Below are 23,141 nucleotides of genomic sequence, written 5' to 3'. Positions count from 1 at the left end.
TGAATTTATTAACCAACTTTGTCAATGATTTTATTTTTAGGGCAGTGTATGCCACAGCTTCTATCTCTTTGGAATAGTAATAAACAGCTCTGCTGAGCTTATTTCTATCATCCTGAAAAATAGAGTTTGGACATATTCCACATTATTTCATTGTATTGGAATGTCTTTGTGTTGCATTATACTGTGAGTGAATGGGCAATTGGCTGGAAGCTGGAATGGAGTGCTTTTTTTTAATTCCTAAACATTTTCTTTGTGATCGCATTAGACTTACTTTCCCATAGTGCGTATTATGGAGGTATATTTCATCGTACTGAATACATCAGCATGAAGTTTTACAGTTGGCTGTTGTTTGCCCTTGCTTTTTGGAACAGTTTGTTGCTCTCACCAGTTGCTGGAAGATAGAAAACATCCAGAGCCTATTCTGACTCCTAACAGCACTACACAATAGAGTGGGATGATTGAGGTCTTTTCCTCTAACAGATATGAACATACAAGGAAAATGAGGGAAGAAAGAGCCTAGATGAACAAGGCTTGGCAGACTCTATTCTTGGCATACACATTAAACCCTAATTTAAAGATATTTTTTAATGTTAAAAGAATGACTTTCACTGTAACATAGAGTATATAACATCCCTGTCGAGTCATAATTTCTAAGTTAGATATGTGTAACAGTTAAAATACCACCTTTGCAATCGAGAGAACTGGGGCCTAAGATTGGTGGAATAATTTGCTTGGTTGGTGGCATGTCTAATACTAGAATTCAGCAGGCCTGATTCCTGGGATAATTCATTTCGCCAAGGTTCTCCTCAGGTTTGCAGTAGTTCAGGAATAGCGGACTGATTTTGTGGCCCAGAATTAAAACACTTCAGGGGTAAACCATTTGGCATCACTGGGCTACGCTGGAAGAATTGTCTTGGACCACACATTACATACACTGTGACATGTAATCACAAAAAAAATCTCATAGTGTTTTAAGTAAATGCATGATTTTTGTGTTGAGCTGCATTCATAGCCATCCTGGGCTGCATGTGGCCCATGGACTGTGGGTCGGACATCCCTGTGCTCATAGAATGGTTAATGATGAAGAAGGACCTAAAGGCTGGCTTTCAACCCACATCTGGTGCTCAGGTGTCCCTGCACTTTTTGCACTCACCCAGTGTTACCAGCAGGAATAAAGGTGTGAGCAGCTCATTGTCTTCAACTGGGCAGGTTAACTTTAGACCCTTAGATATTCTTGATCTTAGAATTGCTTCCTTAGAACTTGCAACATTGGGACTACTTAGAACAAGTCTAATTCCTCTTCCAAATCTCAGCCATTTATGTATTTGACCTTTTTTATCTGTAACCTGCCTCCCTTAGTGCAAATTGAACTCTTCTTTTTCTAGTTTATTCTTGTTTATTCTATTATATTGTCCCAATTTTCCCCCTTTGCCCTCCTCAATCCCATCCTGCCATTGCTGCCACAGTCCATCCCCACCCCGTTATCCATGTCCATGGATCATTCATACATGTTCTTTTAATGAGCCATGTAGTTCCAGCTTCTACGTATTCTAACTGGTATATCTTATCACCCATTTTTCTTTGATTCCTCTCCCAGCAAAGTGACACTATTGTCCATTTGATGTTGGTGCAAGAAACTGGAGGACATTCTTGATTTCTCTCTCTCCCATCCCACATGAATCAACAGGGCCTGCAAATTCTTCCTAAAGAACCTGTCCCTCCAGTCACAATCGCATCTACCTGTCATCCTTCAGAAGCTCCATGTATTAGCCCTAGACTTTCGGTCCTCACCCTATTCTCCACAGTTCCTTCAACACCAGAAGTCTTCCATTGCTTTTCTTTACTAGTTCTTACAGAAATTTCAGATGTGACTTATTGGGCCAGAGAGAAAAACTCATTTAGCACTTCTGGGTAAATAGAAATTACTTGTACATATGGCCCTAGGTTCCTTTGCCCAGGTTTTTCTCTGAGTCTGTCTTGTGGACTTGATCTCAAAAGCAGGATTTGATGTCTTTAGAAAGGGCTGTTTGCTTTTCTCTCTGGCAAGACTTGTTTTTAAGATGTTAATGAAGTGGCCAGATTTTTCCTTATATGTGTTAAGAGTATAGATTTTTGCCATAAAGTCTTCAAATATGCAGCTGCTAATTATATACATTTAAGGCTAAGGGATAAACATTTTATCTCGTATTTTATTTCTAACATTCAGGCCTTGACCATCTCAGGGCAATGCTAGAATACGATAAATAATTGTGAAATCCTACCTTTGAGAACTTTAATTTCCACGAAATAGGCTAAAATGGAGTCATTGAAACATGCTCTCACATTTAAATATTAGCTATAAACCCTTTGGGAGAAATTTTTCAAAAATTACCATGGTTTTGCTTGCCTGTTGTCTGTCTCATACACATTCTTTTGATGTGTAAATTTCCGCACCTCACCCCCACCCCTGGATTGGGATGGTAGTGTTCTAGTTTAGAAGTTCATTTTGATCCTCAAAATTCAGCATTCATTTTATATATAGGTTGACACAGATCTGCAAGAACTATCAGGAAGGGAAAGGAGCCTCAACTCGAGCACATGTACTGCTGGGAGGTTTGGTCTCAAGGCAGGGGGCCCATGGCTTTATGGCTTTTCTCCCAAACAGGCTGCATGCCAGTTTTAGCCTTAACCGTGCTTTGATGTAGGCGGGCCATGGATCAAATTCACTATGGCATTTTTCTGTGGTGCCTAATAAGCATTTGATAATTAAATAGTGTTTGATATAAGTTAATTTTCTAACAAGTAAATCAAGCATAACTTAACATTAATGTGTTTATTATGACATAAAGACCCTTTAATGTAAATAGTTAATTCAGGTTTGAAGGATCTGTCTGTTCAAATCTCTCTGTTTGGTGCCAAGAGGAGGAATAAGACATGGTCTCTCCTCTTAGGAGGTTATAATTTTGTAGGCTTCAGAAGCTATGTTTGCAAATTAAATAGAATGCTCTAATAAAAGCGTAGACCAGGTGATGCTGGCATTAGAGGAAGTGAGGATAATTCGTTACTCAAGGGAAACTGGTGGAGGCCTTAGGTGCCGGCACATTTATAGGCATTTAACAAACTGAATGAAGGAAGTGGCACTTGAGCTAGAATCCAGAGCTGATGAAAATATTAAACTATTTAACAATTACATAATGATCTTAATTTTATTTCAGAGTTAAAAAAAAAACCCCAATGATTTCTAAGAATGTGACTGTTGAAACTACATTTTACCCTCTACTCCAAGTGACTTCCACCTCCAATTCTAAAGAATTTGAGATGATAAGGGCCTACCTTTTCTTTGAAAAATCAAGAAAGGGACTATGATTATCCCTGGCATTTGTAAAATTCCAGATAAAGTCCTTAATGGACCTCGCTTGACCTTAGTCTCAGCTTGCACTATCTAGTGCTAAATTTTTGGCCCCTCAGAATGCCCTGTACTTTGGTTCCTTTTATTGTTTTTTTGACATGGGTCAGAATATGGAGAAAAATTAACCAATCAACTGCATGAAGCTTTTCTTTGAGCCTAAAGGTCTCCATTCCCTAATATCCCACATGTGTGAATCGAAGACTTTACCATTTTGATGCCACTGAGAAAAACTCGCTTAGTTTAGACTCTTACTTATTTAGTTACATCCTGAACATTACTGTGAATGGAGAACTCACCCTTTCCCGAGTCAAATTGTGTCATTGTTTGCCTATCCTATTGGTCAGTGAATTCTTCCTTAGGTTGCTTTGACGTTCCCCTACCTCTAACTTGTAATCTTGGCCCTTATTCTGCCCACAGGATCTGGCACAGCCCCTTCTGTAGCAGGTCTGCCATGTGTTCCCGAGTCAGCTATGCTCTAGGCTCACAGCCCAGACTGCCAGCCTGGAATTTGAAGTTATAACCCGAACCCCAGTAAATTATGGGACAGTAGCTGTTCCTTTCGACTGAGTTCAGTGCATTTTGGGGAGCCTGTTATTCCACCTTCTCTTTCTGGAGCTCTGTGGAGGTGCCCTGTTGCTGTGAGTCTCGCAGAGAAGCTATCCTGCCGATTCCCTTTGCGTGGAGCCTAGCCCAGTGCTGGGGAGGGCCTTGTCTATGGAGCTTCAGCCAGTTCCCTGCGGCACACTTCGGTCTTCCTCCTCCATCTTTCTGCTCCATTCGTCAGCTCTCAGGTCATTGGAGAGAGCTAATAAAGAAAGGGGCAACTGAGGGGCATTGCAATGTATTGGAAGGAGCACTGGATATCAAGTCAAACAGGGGTTCTAAGTCCTATCCCTGCCACTTAGCGGTGGGACAAAAACCACCCATCTTCTGCGTGTGCTGTGGAGGGACATTATAATGACTACACCTGTTCACTCTGAGGATTAGATGATGCAAGAGTGTGAAGCTGCTTTGTCAGCTGGAATGTGCAATTGACATAGTATGTGTTTATTAACAATTATTTGATAAAAGTAGATATCTAATTTGTAAATAGTAGATGTCTGATAGTAATTATAATTAACAAATGTGTGAAATTTATAGAGTGGAACAAGTATTTCAGAACAAAGCTGATATTTCTTCTAGAAAAAGTTTTTCTTAACCCTAAAATTTTAAGACAAGAGTGTGTCAGGCTTGCTCACAAAACAGAGCCAGCTGTCCACCTTCTGTCACAGCTACCCCTGCAGTTCTGCCAGGGCAGCTATGGGGGCCTCTAGGGGGGCTCCAATTTCCCTCACGGGACCTGGTTCGCCCTCCATGCTGGCTCTATGAAAGATCATAGCCCAGGCAGTAAATTATAAGGTGCTGTAACTCACTTCCCACAGGTGGTCTTGGCTGCATTCCACAGCCTTTTGGCTGAAAGGTGGCTGATTTTGAAGCCCTGGCTGAAAGTCAAAAATTCAGCCCAGACGACTGGTTTGCTGAGCAATGAGCAATAGCATCCATAGATGAGCCATTTGGTTTTTCTGTGGAGATCTTTTGTGTTTACTTCATGTGTATTTAATTTTTACTCCTTTGACTATTTCTGGAATGATGGAGAAACAGTAATTGCAGGTATATTTTATGGATGGAGGTTAGAATGAGTGACTTGATGTACTTCTGTCAAACTTCTTCATTTAGCCTTTGCCCCTGCATACCAAAGGCAAAGGGCCATTTCTAAATCTGTATTCAGAGTTCAGTATTGCTCCCCCAGTTCACACAGCTAATGGTTGGCAGGTTTTGTGTGCTAAGTCTCTGGCAGGACCCTTTATATGCATTTTATTATTTTTTTCAAAAAGAGGAAAAAAACTGGCACCAATGGTTTGAGCTTAAAATAATTTCATATTTACCACAGCATTGCAAATACTATGTAAGAGTTTGGCTCAGCATCCCAAAGCACTCTTAATTTTTTTTTTCCTATTGGTTCCAATGCTCCTCAATTCCACGGGAGCCAAGCCAGGCAAGTAATGGAAGCCAAGTGGTGCTGGTTGCCTGCCGTGCAGATCCTGACAAATATAGAGTACTTCTATTCTTCAAAGCTGTTACATCTTTGGCTCCAAAACAATTGAGGTTGCATGCCAAGCAATTTAGATCCTGATCGGCCTTAGATGTAAACATACAACATTTTTCAATATTTTTAAAGTCAGAATGAATTATGCAAGTGTTTGCTACAATTTCTGAATTTTTGCTGTCAAACTGTCTATGTCATTTATTCATAAGTTTATGTTGTGAGGAACTGTTTTTAAACACGTGCTTGACTTTCCTGTGTACAGTACAAATTATTTTGCATTCAACTCTGCTGTGTGGTGTGTGTGAGTTTGTGTTTTAGTGCTAGTAGTTTAGTGTAGAGGAATGTTCTGCTGTGTTTAAAAATTTAGCTTTCCTAGAACAGATGTTAGCATAATTAACTGCTTACTGAAAACTGCTGGCAAGAAAGAATTACTTTTCACTTTGCGCACCCCATTATACACAATCGGGCTCGGGGAGGGCGATTCCGAAAACCACTTCTCCAGGTCTTGGCCCAGCAGACCCACTTTCAGTTCTCCAGTAATTAAGACTGAATCATGAAATAATATCTCACTCAGTAATCTACTAAGAGTTCATTGGTATGGTTGGAATGGAGATTTTTATCTTCAAAGTCAGTGGCAGAGGTAGCATGTCTGACCAATATAACTTAAGAGCAATTTCAATAAAGAAATTTCCAGACCAAGTCAGTTCATTCTGAAGCACTAAGTCAGTTTAGCACAAGTATTTACACTTTCCTTCGCTGAAAAATTTTGAAAAGGTTGTTACAGCGAGACATCCTAAAACTTAAGACACATGCTGTAGCAGGTACTAAGACATCATTTTGGAAGCAGACCTGGAGGGAACAGTAAACAGAATTGTCTGGAGGAATTGCTAGTTACATAAAAGCCTCACAACTCAACCAGGTAACATGATCTGGCTACACCAGTTGTATGGCACACCCGACATGTTTCGTGTTTCCCTTTAACTAGAATTAAAGTAAGAGATTTTCGAGCTTGAAAAAGGCAGGCAGATTCTCTGAGGGAACTCAAGTTAACACATTTAAAAACTAATTTCTAAATTTAGCTGAAGATCCTTTTATGTTAAATGGTGCTCGGTGGGGTGGGGTGGGGAGCCTTTGAATAAAAATTCTAGTTGTATAAATAACAGGAACTCATCTAGTCTCCTTGGTTTCTGCCACCTGTGTTCCTCTTGTCCTCCTTCCCCTCCTAGAGGCACATCAGAAAATCCTAAGCAAAGCCAGGAATTGTCCAAGGGCCTAAATGCCCAATACATTTCATATGAATTCTCATCGAGGCAAGCATAGACATTCAGATAAGCAATGTTTAGAACCAAAGTGAGTGATCCCCCTTAACCATGGTTTTTTTTAGCTACCTGCAGTCAACCAGAAATATACAGTCCATAAGTTTTAAAGTGTGCACTTTTCTGAGTAGCACGATGAAATCTCACATGGTCCTGCTCTGCTCCATCCTGCCTGGGACATGGATCATTCCTTTGTCCAGCGGGTCTGCACTATACATGCCACCTGCCCAGCAGTCGCTCAGTAGCCAGTCTCAGTGGCCAAATGGACTGTCTCAATCTCACAGGACTTGTGCTCAAGTAAACCTTATCTTACTTCATTAGTGACCCCAAAGCATGAGTGGTGATGCTTGCCATTCGGGTATAGGCCAAAGAGAGGCCGTAAAGTGCTTCCTTTAAGTAAAAAAGAATGTCTGTGCAGGAAAAAACAGTACTGTAGGGCTCAGTACTATCCACAGTTTCAGGCATCCACTGGGAGTCTTGCACTGTAGAGGAGATAGAATTACTGTATATAATTCTATAGATGCCACCCATAGCCAGAAAATAGACGTTTTCTCTACACTACAAAGTGAAGTGAGTATTGAGTCACTTGGCTTTATCAGTCAGCTGAAAGTTGTGGGGGCTTATGTTACCCAACTATTGCTTCCGTTCACTGCTTTTGTAGATACACGTGTAGACCGAGTGCTTCTTAGCTCCCAAACGTTAGTTCTGTTTTTTAGAATCAGCCTCAATTCTTTTTAAAAATAAAGTTTGCTATTCACTTTCTAGTAACCCCAAATCTTCAAGGGAACAAAGTAGAGAATGAATAAATGAAGTTATTAAAAACAGATGAGTAAATTAAGCATTTATGGTTTTTACAGATCCAGAAACTATGACAGCAGCTTTTTAACTGAGACTAGGGCTTAAGAGTTAAATCACCCTCCTTCTGGAGTCAGTAGCAAAAAAAAAAAGTATTTGCTAGCAATTCTCAGGATGATTATTAATGCTTATAAACATGCGTTACCCTTTTAACTGGTCTGTTCTCCACATTCCTTCTCCTTATAGCCCAGAGCAGATTAGTCTTTACATTTCATTTTCATTGCAAGGCAAACATTCTTCCTGTCATTTAGGTGAAGGCTATTATCTGATGATCTAGCCTTCAAAGGCTCTTTGGAGGCCCAGAATAAGAGGCGGAGCTTCTCCCTTCTTTTCCCACCACACTCTCTTGCTTCTCTGTCTTCTATCAGCACTCACCGCCAGCCCTGTGGAAACCTACAGGACAAGAATAGGTGTCTTAGAAGGAAAGATCCTCCAAGTAAAAATTTTTTGTTACTGGTAGGATTGTTTATTATTTCTCCTTCATGTTGCTGTCTAGACTGGAGCAGAGACTGTTGGGAGCAGAAGCCATCATGTTGCTGTATAGACTGGAGCAGAGACTGTTGGGAGCAGAAGCCAAGGCTGTGCAGTAGAACAATCCCACTGGTTAGAGGAAGCAAAGGGTTGAAATGAAGCTGAGGAGGGGCTGCATTCTCATTTGTTCAGTGATCTTGTAAAATGTTTAAGACTCACACACATCTCTAAAACATTGTCTGATTTTCTAGATGTCCTATGACCCAACATATCTTCTTCAGAATCTTCCCCATTTGCCTGTTGCTCTTTTCCCCTGGGCAAAAAAACACCTGTTTGCTGTCTTTCAAGGCTAAGTCCAAGCTTTCTGCGAGCAGCCCCTAACCCCCACCCCAGCCCTCTTTCCAAGGGATGCATCCTGTACAAACTTCTGTCAGAGCACATTTCAATCAGGATATATTTCTCTGCCAACTTCTCAGCCTCCCACACTAGACTGTGAGCAACTCAGGGGCCTGGGACTGTCATCGTCTCTATCTTTAGTTAGCACAGTGCTCACATAATAATAATACTCCTAGATAATGGCTAAAGGAATTTTTTCACTTGAATAAAGCAAAGAAATAAATAGTCTGTGTTGGCATAAATGGAGACCATGTGTCATGTCAACATGTTGTGTTAATTTTAACTTTTCTAGGAGGCAACCAACTCTTGCATCTCTCTCCAACTCTTTAATTACAGGTCTGGCGGGAGTAGGGGCTAATGATTTGATGTTGACTCAACTTTGAGCATGATAGCGGTAGTGGTTGGCTAGATAGCAATTTGTAAACTGTACAGCCATTTGAGGTGTCATAACAGGAAGCCAACCGGAGTCAATGAATACTCTCCCAAAAGAAGTGTGGCTTTAGTCATTGCTCACTTACACTTTTATTCAAGGTTACGTTGTAATGATGAATGGAATTTTTGCCTCATTCTAGCGAATTCATTTTCTCTGTCTCCCAAATATCTGACTGTTGCCCTGTCTCATGTAATGTCAGGTTAAATTTAGCATTCATCACAATTATAATTACTTTTCCCTGTAATTTTTTTTGTCTGTTTTTCCCTTATTTGCGCATTCGACGTGGCTGGTGTCTACTAGGTTCACTTCCACCCTTAACAGCGCCTCAAGACATATTTGGTGAATGTGGTGTGAGCATAGTAATGTTCTTCATGGAGGGGCCACTGACTTTTCAAAGAGCCTGCAAGTTGTGTTTGTGTGGTTTTTCAAAACCTTGCATTAGAAGTCTTAATGATTTTGTACCATTTTGAAATTAACTGTCATGTAGTACCGCATTTCATAATTCTCTTACTATAGTGAAGAGGTGGAGGCCAAAACTTCTGTGTGGTAATATAAATAAGGAGAGAAAAATATGGCCTACATTTGCTATAGTAGAGAGAACTGAACTGAAAACAGGCCCGAGTTTTCAATGAAGTTACCTTGTGGTGGTATGACTTCTGGGCATACTCTAAGTGCTGCCTTCAACTACCCCAAGTAAACCCATCCACACTACCTGGGCATACTCATTTTTGGCCAGATTGCTCTGTCTACTAAATTGTATGATGTAGAGGTACCTTTTGGCCCATTTTTTTCTCAACTAAATGCTACTGATGAATAGAGGAGGGGATGTTTATAAAGTATGCTGAGGCAGCTGGGTGACATTGAATTACTATCCTAGGAATATTGAGGAGTGGTTATTTTTAGCTTTCACCTGAGCAAACATGACTCAGTTTGTTGACCTGAATCCATCCAGTACCTTTTTTAAATACACAAAGTCTGTTAATCCCTAGACCCACACTGGTTTCTAAGTAAGGGCTTCATTTCATGTACCTGTTAGTTGACTATAGCTTCCTCAAAGGTTGCAAATAATTTCAGCTTCTTCCACTTAAATCTGTTCTCTTACCATTAAATCTGTCTCACTTTAAAAAAATTTAATGACAGAAATTCAGCCTCTTTTGATTTTAGACACTGTTTTGTGATATATATCATCATAATTGTTACTACAATAGAATGAAAACACGTCCCGTAGGCAACCAGCTATCAGCGATAAGCTTTATTCTTTAGTTTACTTTCATGGGCGTTTGGCATAAAGGAGCACCTTGGAATTCACTTTTAATGGGAGTTGGAAGTTGTCTTGAGCTGCAAATACATCACTGGAGGAACATTTACTGTCGTGTTTGACTCTCAGAATTGCTGTTTATTTTCTCCAACAATACAACTATTTTGGCCTTTTGAGCACTCCTGGAAAAGTTGAAAATATTGAATTGTCTTCAAGTTTTTAAGTTATGCAAAGGTTTTTGAGTCTAGAGGGCTAATTTATTCACATGAAGGAAAATATTTGTGGTTCTCATAATGCAGCTTGAGATGCATTTGAAGTTTCTCCAAGTTCATTGCCATGATATTTATGAAAATATTAGTATTCTTGAAATTTTTTTCTTTATGCAAGGAACACTAGACTAATGAAAGAATGAAAATAATTCAGGCTGCTACAAAGGCAGCCGTTCACTGTGTCCATTAAAAATGCAGCCTTTGTGCCCGTGGAGTGTTCAGCTCCTCTGTTATTAAGTTTGGAATGCGGTTTTGGAGCTCAGCTGAGGAACTCAGCTGGTCATTTTTCATTTTGGTCTGAGGAAGGAGAGACTTGTTTTTCAAAAGGAAAAAAATGAAAAAAGGTTAGGTTCATTTTGGAAGAATAGAAGTTTTAAAATGTAGTAACTATTTTTTGCCGCAAATAGTCAGTTTGAGCATGTTAGCCAAAAATAGAATTCATGACTTTCGCCTCCCTGTTTATTTCTCCGACCACATTAAAAAGGATTCAGTTAAATGTGCCATTTGGTCTTTTTAATGTCAGTGGGCTAGTTAGCTGAGTCAGGATAACCAAAGTTTGGTTTTCATCTTTCTAATCATGGGCCAGATGTCTGATTTTAAATGAATTAGGTGTAAGATGTCTTTGGGCTACAGTTTTGAGTTTTAAAGAAAAACTTCCCTCATGTTGATTAATGCCGACTTCATGTCACATGTTCAGGATTCTACACAGAAGAACTTTTGGGTTTGGTAGTGCTGTAGTTTTGTATACATTTTATTAGGCATTTTCATAACTTTCTGCAAATGTAACATTTTACTACTCAAAATTTAGGATAGTTATTTAGGGATAGAAAGAAATGTACATCCTAGCATTAGAAATAAATATTAATAATACAAAATTTTGCCTCCTATGTGACTTTCTTCTCGCTTTTACACATTTCTCTAGTTTTCTGATCTCCATTAAATAAATGATCATTTCTGCTTCAGAAGTTCTGAAAGCATGATATAACAAGTATATTTACATAATTAAGCATATTTAAACCAGACACATAAAACATAATTGTAATGCTTTTCTTTCACTACTAACTTTTTATAAATTGATTTCAAAAACATATTATACTACCTGAACCCTTGAAGAAAACTATGGAAATTTTCAAAGAGATATAAAAACAAACCCTAGTTACTGGAGAAGCAATCACTGTTCTTGCATGGGAACACCAAAAGTTGAGAAAGGATGCTTATGCTGTCCACATTAATTTATAGATTTAGCATAATTTCACTGTAAGCCCAAGCAATAGGATATAAATTTGAAATGGATTGGGGAGAGGAGATGCAGTCTATCAGGTATTGATACACACCATCAAAATACAGAATTCAAAATAACGTGATGTTGGTCGGGCCATGAACTGACAGTCCAGTACAGGAAACAGGTCAGATTGCCCAGAAACATCGTTTGTAAATGAGGTGATTGTCATGACATAAATCAGTAAGAGAGTCTATTCAGTGGAGAATAATTTACATATTTAAAAAAAATAAAAAACTAGAACTTTATCCATCTCTTATATCAAAACAAATTCCAAAAGGATCATCTTTAAATATTTAAAAAATGATTTGTTAAAAGTAACTAGAAGTTACTAAATGTGCATTTTTGTTGAATTTGGAGATAAGGAAATTCTAAGGACAAAAGCATGGAAAAAAACAAAAGAGAGCTTTTATATAAAATTTCGATCTCTATGCTAAAATATGCTATAAACAAATATAGAGAGCAGATGGAATAATCGAGATAAATGACAAACAAAAAATATTAGGCAAAGAATTATTCTTATTTATAAGGTATGTTGGTAAATTAAATATGGTATATCATGTGCTTACTTTATAACTGCTAGTTGAACATTTTAATTATATAGAAAAGATTTATAATAGTTAATATTCACTTTATACTTTTAATGTGCTCAGGCACTGTTCTGAGTACTTTTCATGTAACCTGTTTAATGTACACAATGACTCAGAGAGGTGGGTGCTATCATTATTGCCATTTAGGAGATAGTAAAACTAATAACACAAACAGGTTTAGTAATTCACCCAAACTTCCCGGTGGGGATTAGTGGTGATACAACAAGAAGTGAAAGCCAGGATTTGACATCAGGTGAGTTGGCTCCAGAGCTTGTGTTATTTCCCACAGAGCTCCTCCAAGTGAATAGAGAGAAAAAGCTACAAAACTATGTATGGTATTATCCTGTTTTATAAAAATGTGTGTTAATATTAGTATGTATTTTTAAGGCCATACAATTCATGTATAATTTTTTATCTAATTATACCCTCATAGAAAAGACAGATAGTATTTTCATATTTTCCAACAGTAGTTACTTCCCTCTAGTGGGATTTTGGGTAAATGTTGTCTTGAACTTTGTAATTTCTATATTTTGCAGATTTTCCACTATAATCATAATCATTTTATAATCTCAAAATAGTGTTTTTTAATGTTACGTAGCTCAAATGTGATGCTTTCTCTGGAAATGAGTGGGTTGTGTTTTAGTGCACCTTTGAAGTATCAGTCCATGTTTGTGTTCCCACCTCTGATACGCATCACTCCAAGCGGGGACCTGAGGTTAACATAGTTCTTTTTCTCAATCAAAAGCAATATTGTAAGATTTAGAGTTAAGAATCTTAGGAACCTGCTACCTTGGTTGAATCTCAGAAACCAACTATCTTTTTTCTCAGATGAGCATCCTGAAGCTATTATAGATTTACCTACTTACCCAAGATTAACTGAGGGTAGGTTATTTAACCAGGCTCCAGACCCAGGTCTTTTAATTTCAAACACTGCTCCGCAAAGCACCAGAGCCCTCCAAGGTCACAGGCAAATGGAAACTGAAGTGTGATAGGTTTCTGTGACATTTCATTTTGGAGTGAGGAGGTAACTGAACCAAACAGGTTTACAGACATATTCTTCCAATAAATATCAGGGATTGACAACACAATGGGAAGGCTCCTGGGGGTGCTTTATGACACCTACGGAGGTCACTGAAGGATCCTCATGAAGAGTTGATCCCAAGTTATAGAAGGCAGTACCAAAAAATGCGAGAAAACAGTACTGGAAAGAATGTTAGCCAGAAATGAGCACTTCAGTGGTTGATTTTTCTAAAACAAAAACATTTTCTTTTCAGCTCCAGGTCCCACAACAGCAGTGTCCTACATGTCAGTGAAATGTGTGGATGTTCGTAAAAACCATCACAAGGCAAAATGGCTAATGCCTTGGGGACCCAACCAGTGCGACAAAATCCGAGACATCGAGGAAGCCATTCCAAGAGAAATAGAAGCCAATGACATTGTGTTTTCTGTCCACATTCCCCTCCCTGCCATGGAGATGAGTCCTTGGTTCCAATTCATGCTGTTTATTCTGCAGCTGGACATTGCATTCAAGCTGAACAACCAAATCAGTAAGTTCACTATCTCCTCTATCCTCCCTGCCTTAGAGAATCTCTCTCTTCAGGTCCTTTCAGAGCCAGTTCTAGAGCCAGTAAAATGGTAATATTAATAGCAGACAATTATTGATGGCTTACTAGTTATTAGGCACTTTTCTGAGTACTTCACTTATATTAACCCATTTCACCTTCCCTCCAATTTCTAGAGGTAGGTCTTTTATTTCATTTACAGTGAGAAAACTTGGATACCAGCAGGCTGCCTAAGGTCAGATGGCTGAAAAGTGGATGCACACTTGGGGGGCCTGGCTTCAGAGCCCTGCCCTAACCACCAGGAGTAGAAAGTATTACTTTTTCCCTTGCCTGGTCTAATGATTAAATTAACATAAGACATATTTATTAGTGAGAAAAAAATAATTTCATATGTACAGGAGACCCAAAGATACGAGATTCAAAGGCAAGTTGAGTAATTGAAGCTTAAATGCCATCCTGAGTTAAGGAATGGGAATGGGATAGAGGGGTAGAGCTTCAAAGGGGAGGGGGATAATTCTCAAGGTGATAAGAAAGCAGATATTTGGTAATTAAAAGTTTGCCCTGACGTGCAGGTAAGTCTTTCAAATAAAAATTTATCTCTCTGGTAAAGCTCCCTTTCTATTGCCAGACCCACTATCTAAATTCTTTTAGGTCATTAAGGGAGTAGTAAATTTTTTTCTTAAGTGTGTTGAGTTTTCATGGCCTTCAGCTCAAAATAATCCACATGCCGACATGACACTCCTTCACCAGTCTGGTGCCTCGAGGGAGCTCACCCTAGTAGAGTGATCTGAGGATTTCTGAAAGGTCCCATGTTTCTAAATGTCTTTTTCCACTGGGCTTTGAGGAAAGCCATTGCCTTAGAGAAGATCTCTATCAAAATGGGAACTTCAGCCCATGCTCACCCATTTTTCCACAAATGAGGTAATTTTTTTAGCTTGTGCAGTTGTGATTCAGGACTCTGAGAGCATGGAGCCTGCACACATTCTGTGAGAAGATCACTGGGTGATTTCTGGCAGGGAGATCTACCTGTGGCATCTGGGGCAACTCCAGGTTGAGAGAGAAAAAAGCATTTTTTACTGGAGAAGGATCAGGGTAAGAGGGGAAAAAAAGTATATTGAAGTCAGCTCTACCTGGGGTCTGTCCCTGGATTAAAGCACTTTTTCTATTGTAATTTTCCTGTGTTAGCAATAATTTTGATATATAATCATATCAATTTATTCTTTGTAGAAATTTAAACAGTGTCTTATCAAACACATTATACTGAGATAATTTTCTATAAGGCAGACTTTCCCCTCCCTGTTTATTTAACCTTGGACTCATTATCTCACAATGTTTTTGAGTGCCGACTGCTGCCAGGCAGTGTACCAATGGCTGGACATGCAAATGCAGATGAAGACACTGTCCTTCAAGTGGAAATGACTAGGAACGAACAATGAGCCATTACAGTAAAGTGTGCTAGATGCTGTGACTAAGGTATGCCCAGGAGGCTGAGGGACATGAAGGACAGGCTTCAGAGCAAGAAAAGGAAAGGTTGTCTCAGTGTGTGTGTGCATATGTGTCCATATATGTGAGCATATGTGTGTGCATGTACTGGTGAGCAGAGAGATATTTGAGGTGAGTATTAAAGAGTGGAAACCCTGACAAAGAGTTGGTGAGCAGAGTGGGTAAATAAAAGAGCATTATAGATAGAAGGAAGAAAGAACAGCTAATATGAAAAGTCCAGATTTGTATAACAGCCCAAAGCATTCAAGTGGTATTTCTCTTGTTTTGTTCTCTTGCATATTGACTTATTCATTGGTTTTGTAACTCATTCATTCATTCATTCCAACTTTAAATCCCGACCCTATGGTAAGCAATAGGTATTAAGGACAGAAGACTGAAAAAATGTTCTTGTAAGGGGTTAGGAAAGATGGTGGTGGGAGACAGATAAAACTACCAAAGAGAAAGGTAAGTGCATAACGAGAGGAATATGCAATGTTATGATATTATGATTTTTAAGAGATAGATATGTGATCATTTGGATGACTAAAGAATATTTCTCATGTATATTTAGTCTTGCTCCACAGTTCCTGACTCACAGCTCCCTCAAACACCTGGACTTTTCTGAGTGATAAAAACATTGGGAGTCTCTTTTGTTATATTTAGGCTCTTGCTCTCTTGGGTTTTGAAAATGCTTCAGAGTCATAAATGTAAAATGTGTGTCTTGTTCCACTACCAGTAAACTTATGTTAATGAGGTGACTTTTGGAACATACCTAAGGGTAGGGACAGGTTGTGAAGGAAACCAACCATCATTGGAGGGGTGAAAGTTCCAGTACCCTTGCCTCCCAATTTCTGGGGAGGGGAGAGGGCCTGGAGGTTGAATGAATCGCCCGTGGCCAGTGATTCAATCAACTGTGGCTATATAACGGAGTTGCCTCAGAAACCCAAAAGTGGGGGGTTCGGAGAGCTTCCAGGTTGGAGAACTAGAACACTTACATGTGCAAGGCCCCCAGCTCCACGAGGGATAGAAGCTCCTTTTTTTGCGACCTTGCTCCAGGTATCTCTTAATCTGGCTATTGATTCATTTCTTTTGTAATAAATCTGTAATCTAGTGAGTTCTGTGAGCTGTTCTAGCCAATTCACTGAAAACAACGAGGGGTTTATGGGAACCTCTGATTTATAGCCAGTTGGTCAGATGCTTGGGTGACAACCTGGGCTTATGATTGGCATCTGAAGTGGAGGGTGGTCTTGTGGGACTGAGCCCTTGATCTGTGGAATCTGATGCTCCTGGTAGTGTCAGACTTGGGTTGAATGGGTGGCCACCTTGCTGGTATTCAAGAATATTTGCTTGTGGGGACCCCCTCCCCCCACCACACACACATCCTAATTGGTGGTCAGAACCTATTGCTTACATACCTTAATAACTTTACAGATAAATTACTTCCCAGCAAACATTAATCCTAAATATCAAAATGCCTGTGTTGGTGATGCTTTCATAAAATATTTCTGTTCAGTATATATAAATGAAGTGAGAATGTGGATTCAAGCTCCAAAATATATTTTGCCTTCATCTAGAAAAAGATTTTACTGAAGATCCTTATCTTAAAAAAATTCTTAAATTTCTTGTAACCTGAGGTCCTGCACTTATAAGGGCACACTAAAAAATTAACGAGATAGATAACTAACAGCTCTGTCAGTAAGTGTGTAAAATAACTAAAATCCTAGATCCTCAAGAAAATCAGATTATAAAAATAGTTTTTATGAGCAGGGGCAGTTTGTTGATGCCATTAACTTTAATATGAGAAGGTTATAGCCCTGGCTGGCGTAGCTCAGTGGATTGAGCGTGGGCCTGAGAATCCAAGGATCACGGTTCGATCCCTAGTCAGGGCACATGCCTGGGTTGCAAGCCAGTTCCCAGCAGGGGATGCACGAGAGGCAACTATACATTGATATTTCTCTCCCTCTCTCCTTTCCCTCTAAAGATCAGTAAATTAAAAAATCTTTAATATGAGAAGGTTACATGTTGCATTTGTGAAAATATGTTCTTCCTTAAATTTATTCTCTCTACTTTTATTTGTGGACAGTGAAAAAGGCATTGATTAAGGAGTAATGGTACATCTTTGCCCATTGGTAGAGATATGTACCTACATGTAATTTAATGATAATATTTGTGAGACATGATAGGTTTTCCTGTAACCCTTCTATTAGGAATGCATGAGATGCCTGTCCACTTTTTATATTTTATCATTGTTTGGATGCATTTCTGAGAGTAATAAATGGGACACAAAAAAGAGACTCGGAGTATGTGAGAAAGATCCTATTATATGTGGATGACTTTCTATTTATCAAAGATTCAGCTGTAGCAATATTGCCTCCAATGTAAAGAGAAGTCAGGACCAATCCTATTTTTTCTTTAAGCTTTCCTAGGTAGCCTATGAAATGAATTTCAGATTACAAATAGTGAAGAGATTTTGCATTTGGACTATGAAATTAATGTTGGGATTTCCAATACATATGGTCAGAGTTTTCACCAAGGTCTTTAAGGACTCCTTATTTCCAAGAGAATACCAATTTTTTTTAAAGACAGGTTGATGTGTTTTTTTTTTAAGACTGGGTTTTTCAGGATGTTAAGAAGTATGTCCAAGGACGTAAGACTTTCCTTTTACCAGAAAAGTCCCTCATCAAGTATGAGTATATTTTAGCTTATAGCTCAGAGGAGCGAAAGGCAGAAATTTACCCTGGCTGTGCGGCTGAAACAGGGAACCACCCGGAAACCCTAAGCAGGTAAAAGCCGAGAGTCTCCAGTTTCCTGGGACCAAGTGGACATTTTCGCAGGAAGCACCTCTAGGTACAGCCACATCTGCTCTCCCTCCTCCTCATTGAAATGGAGGCCCCAGGAGCTCACAGCCTGTTGTCTGTCCCATTTGCTAATGAATCACCAGAGCACCTGTGCCTGGCACAGATCTGTCCCATGCATGTGTCTGTTTAATGGGTGAATATATCCAGCCATGTACTGCCACAGCTGATGAGGGCAGCTGGATATTGCAGGCCTTGACTCTGCCCCTCTGAGTGGCATTTGTGTTGCCAAATCATCGGGGTACCCTGCACTCCAGATGACCAGGGAAAACCCCCATCAAAACCCAAGTGGGTGTGGAACTGCTTCACGACATCGAGCAAGTGCCCAGCACCTGGGCTGCTCAGGTGTGGATCATCTCTGCCCTCTTCCAGGACTGCAGCATTGTTGCAGGGATCAAGAGGGTCCTAGTGGGTGTCTCAGCTGCCTGGATTAGGGATCCCTTTCCTCTAAGTGTGGTCCAGGCTGGAAGAATGAGTCCCAGGTTAGCGGGGGCAAAGGGCTGGGAGCATCCTTACTGGAACCTCCATCTTTGGGCTCATAGTGAGTGGGGAAGGTCGCCTCTTTGCAGAACCTGACATAGGCTAGTCCTTGTTGAACTCATCAAAGAGGTCACTGCTCTGCAGTTCTGAAAAATCACATTGAAAATATTCTGCTGTTGTTCTTATCCCATAGGGTAAATCGAACTTATCAATACTATACGAGGAAGCAAGCTTTTTAAAATCAGCTGCATGAAGAAAAGGGTAAAACTGATGAAACCTCAGGAGAGAGGCAAAAGCTGGCTTTGAAGATAAGACTGGATCTATTCCTTAGTTTCACTTCCACAGCTGGTACCCAATAGACATTTGCTGCACATAATACACAATGCAGCATGTAATAGAGGAAGACAGCACTCAGGAATCTGGCCACAAGGTACCCTCCCATGGCCTGCCCACCTCACTTACAGGTAGCCAGAACAAGTAGAATAGGAGAGCATTTGTATTCGGACTGTCCTTTAGCATGGTTCTGAGCTCATCACGGCTACACAATAATAATCCACTGGTCTTTGTTTCATTCCAGTCCTCTCTGATCTCTGTGGTTTTCAATTCCTGGACCACCTCCCCTGGATGGCAGTGCACTGGCCTAGGTGTCCACTATTTTCCACAATGGCTTCACCAGTCTGCATTCCCACCAACAATGTACTAGGATTCCCTTTTCTCCACATCCTCACCAACACTTGTTCTTTGTTGATTTGTTAATGATGGCCATTCTGACCAGTATGAGGTGGTATCTCATTATGGTTTTAATTTACATCTCTCTAATGGCTAGTGATGTTGAGCATCCTTTCATATGCCTATGTGCCCTCTATATTTTCTCCTTGGAGAAGTGTCTATTCAGGTCCTTTGCCAATTTTTTTAATTGAGTTGTTTGTCTTCCTGGTATGGAGTCATGTGAGTTCTTTATATATTTTGGAGATCAAGCCCTTGTCTGAGGTATCTTTGGCAAATATGTTTTCACATATGGTTAGTTCCCTTTTCATTTTGATGATGTTTTCTTTGGCCATGAAGAAGCTTTTTAATTTGATGAAGTCCCATTTATTTGTTTTTTCCTTTGTTTCCCTCGCCCTAGAGGATATATCAGTGAAAATATTGCTATGTGGAATATCTAAAGTTTTCCTGCCTGTGTTTTCCTCTAGGACTTTCATGGTGTCTTGGCTTATGTTTAAAAGTCTTTTATCCATTTTGAGTTTATTCTGGTGTATGGTGTAAGTTGGTGATCTAGTTTCATTTTTTTTGCACGTAGCTGTCCAGTTCTCCCACACCATTTGTTGAAGAGGCTATTTTCACTCCATTTTATGCTCCTGCCCCCTTTGTTAAATATTAATTGAGAGACATTTCTGGGCTCTCTATTCTGTTCCATTGATCTATGTGTCTATTCCTATGCTAGTACCAGACCTGTTTTGATTACAGTGGCCCTGTAATGTAATTTGATATCAGGTATTGTGAACCCTGCTACTTGGTTCTTCTTTCTCAAGATTGCTGAGGCTATTTGGGTCATTTTTGGTTCCATATAAAGTTTTGAAATATTTGTTCTAAATCTGTGAAATATGTCATTGGTATTTTAATAGGGATTGCACCAAATGTGTAGATTGTTTTAGGTAATACCGACATTTTAATGATGTAAATTCTTCCAGTTCTTCAACGTGATATATGCTTCCATTTATTTGTGTCTTCCTTAATTTTTTCAGTGTTGTGTAGTTTTCCAAGTACAGGTCTTTTACCTTCTTGGTTAAGTTTATTCCTAGCTAATTTTTCTCTTTGCTATAGTAAATGGGATTTTTTCCCTTAGTTTCTGTTCATGATATTTCATTGTTGGTGTACAAAACATCTTTGATTTCTGAATATTGACTTCATATCCCACTATTTTGCCAAATTCACTTATTAGGTCAAGCCGTTTTTTGATGGAGTATAGGGTTTTTTATGTACACTATCATGATGTCTGCAAATAATGACAGTTTTACTTTCTCCTTTCCGATTTGGATGCCTTTTATTTAATACTTTTTCTTGTATGATCACTGTGACTAGAACCTCCAGTACTATTTTGAATAAAACTGGTGAAAGGGGACACCCTTGTCTTGTTCCTGATCTTAGAGGGAAGCTTTCAGTTTTTTCCCATTGAATATGCTGTTGGTTGTAGGCTTCTTGTATATGGCCTTTATTACGTTAAGGTGTGCTCCCTCTATTACAGCTTTGCTGGGTGTTTTTATCATAAATGGGTGCTGCACTTTATCAAATTCTTTTTCTGCATCTATTGATATGATCATGTGATGTTTGTCTTTCATTTCATTTATGTGATGTATTACGTTTATTGATTTGTGAATATTATACCATCTTTACATCCCTGGGATGAATCCCACTTGATCATGGTGTATGATCTTTTTAATGTATTGCTGAGTCCTGTTTGCCAATATTTTGTTGAGGATTTTAGCATCTATGTTCATCAGTGATATTGGCCTGTAGTTTTCTTTCTTTGTTATGTCTTTACCTGGTTTTGGAATTAGAATGATAGTGGACTCATAAAAAGAGCTTGGGAGTCTTCCCTCTTCTTAAATTTTTTGGAATAGTTCGAGAATGATAGGAGTTAACTCTTTCCTAAATATTTGGAAAATTCAACTGTGACACCCTCTGGTCCAGGGCTTTTGTATGCCAAGAGGTTTTTTTGATTATTGCTTTAATTTCACTAGTTGTTAATCACTTTTTTCAGGCCTTCTGCTTCTTCTTGATTCAGTTTTGGGAGAGCATATGTTTCTAGAAATTTGTCCGTTTTGCCCAGGTTGTCCAATTTTTTGGCGTGTAGTTGTTTCTAGTAACTTCTTACAATCCTTTGTATTTCTGTGGTATTTGTTGTAATTTCACCTTTTTTATTTCTGATTTTATTCATTTGGGTCCTCTTTTTTTTTTTTCTTGATGAGTCTGGTTAAAATGTTGTCAATTTTGTTTATCGTTTCAAAGAACCAGCTCCTGGATTTATTGATCTTTTGAATTGTTCTTTTAGTCTCTATGTCATTTAATCCTGCTTGATCTAGAATATTTCCTTCTACTTGCTCTGGGCTTTTTTTTTTTTTTTTTTTTTATTGATTATGCTGTTACAGTTGTTCTATTCCCCCTTTATTCCCCTCCACCCTACCCCACCATCACCCCCCCTTTAGTTTATGACCATGTGTCTCAAGTCCTTTAGATTCTATATTTCCCATGCTATTCTTGCCCCCCCATCTATTTTCTATCTACTGTCTATGCTACTTATTTTCTGTACCTTCTCCCCCCTTCTCCTCCTCCCACTCACCCCTGTTGCTAACCCTCCTTGAGATCTTCATTTCTATGTTTCCACTCCTGATCTAGCTGTCCTTTTAGTTTGCTTTTGTTTTAGGTGTGGTTGTTAATAACTGTGAGTTTGTTGTCCTTTCACTGTTCATGTTTCTTTAACTTCTTTTTCTTAGATAAGTCCCTTTAACATTTCATATAATAAGGGCTTGGTGATGATGAACTCCTTGAATTTGATCTTATCTGAGAAGCACCTTATCTGTCCTTCCATTTTAAATGAAAGTTTTGCTGGATAGAGCAATCTTGGTTGTAGGTCTTTAGATTTCATGACTTGGAATACCTCTTTCCAGCCCCTTCTTGCCTATAAGGTCTCTTTTGAGAAATCCGCTGACAGTCTGATGGGGACTCCTTTGTAGGTGACTGTCCCCTTATCTCTTGCTGCTTCTAGGATTCTCTCCTTCATTTTAATCTTGGCTAATGTAATGATGATGTGCCTTGGTGTGTTCCTTCTTGAGTCCAACTTCTTTGGGACTCTCTGAGCTTCCTGGATTTCCTGGAAGTCTATTTCCTTTGCCAGATTGGGGAAATTCTCCTTTATTATTTGTTCAAATAAGTTTTCCACTGGTGGCTGTGCCTTTCCCCCTTCTGGTACCCCTATAATTCAGATGTTGGAGCGTTTAAAGATGTTCTGGAGGTTCCTAAGACTCTCCTCATTTCTTTGAATTCTTGCTTCTTGACTCTTTCTGTTTGGCCATTATTTGCTTTCTTCTGGTCCACTCCATTGATTTGAGTCCCAGTTTCCTTTTCATTGCTATTGGTGTCCTGTGCAATTCCCTTCATTTCAATTAGTTTCGCCTTCATATATTTGTCTAATTTGTCAGTATAATCAACCAGTTCTGTGAGGATCCTGATCACCAATGTTTTAAACTGTGCGTCTATGAGTTTTGCTATTTCTTCATCGCTTAGATTTATTGGCTCTGGGGCTCTGAGATCCTCCTGTGCCATTCTTGGTCTGTTCGGGCCCTTTAAGTGTGAGAAGCGACGCCTTGGATTCCCAGGTCGCTGGGTTGTGACGCTGTATGTGGGGGCATGGCCAGAGCGGG

The 23,141-nt window shown here is 39.3% G+C and overlaps 1 protein-coding gene across 1 annotated transcript in view; it reads left to right on the top strand.

Annotated features, from left to right (window-relative positions):
- WLS (Wnt ligand secretion mediator) overlaps positions 1-23,141 on the top strand; it is a 106,476-nt gene that overhangs the window by 28,072 nt on the left and 55,263 nt on the right. Inside the window, exon 2 of the mRNA XM_037145311.2 lies at positions 13,616-13,888. Coding sequence (XP_037001206.2) covers positions 13,616-13,888 — 273 coding nt within the window. The remainder of the gene's footprint in view (positions 1-13,615; positions 13,889-23,141) is intronic.

The sequence above is a fragment of the Artibeus jamaicensis genome, unplaced genomic scaffold (assembly GCF_021234435.1).
Source record: "Artibeus jamaicensis isolate MK-2021 breed Jamaican fruit bat unplaced genomic scaffold, CSHL_Jam_final scaffold_1019, whole genome shotgun sequence".
NCBI classification, from domain to species: Eukaryota; Metazoa; Chordata; class Mammalia; order Chiroptera; family Phyllostomidae; genus Artibeus; species Artibeus jamaicensis.
This window is presented reverse-complemented; position numbering and strand designations above follow the sequence as displayed.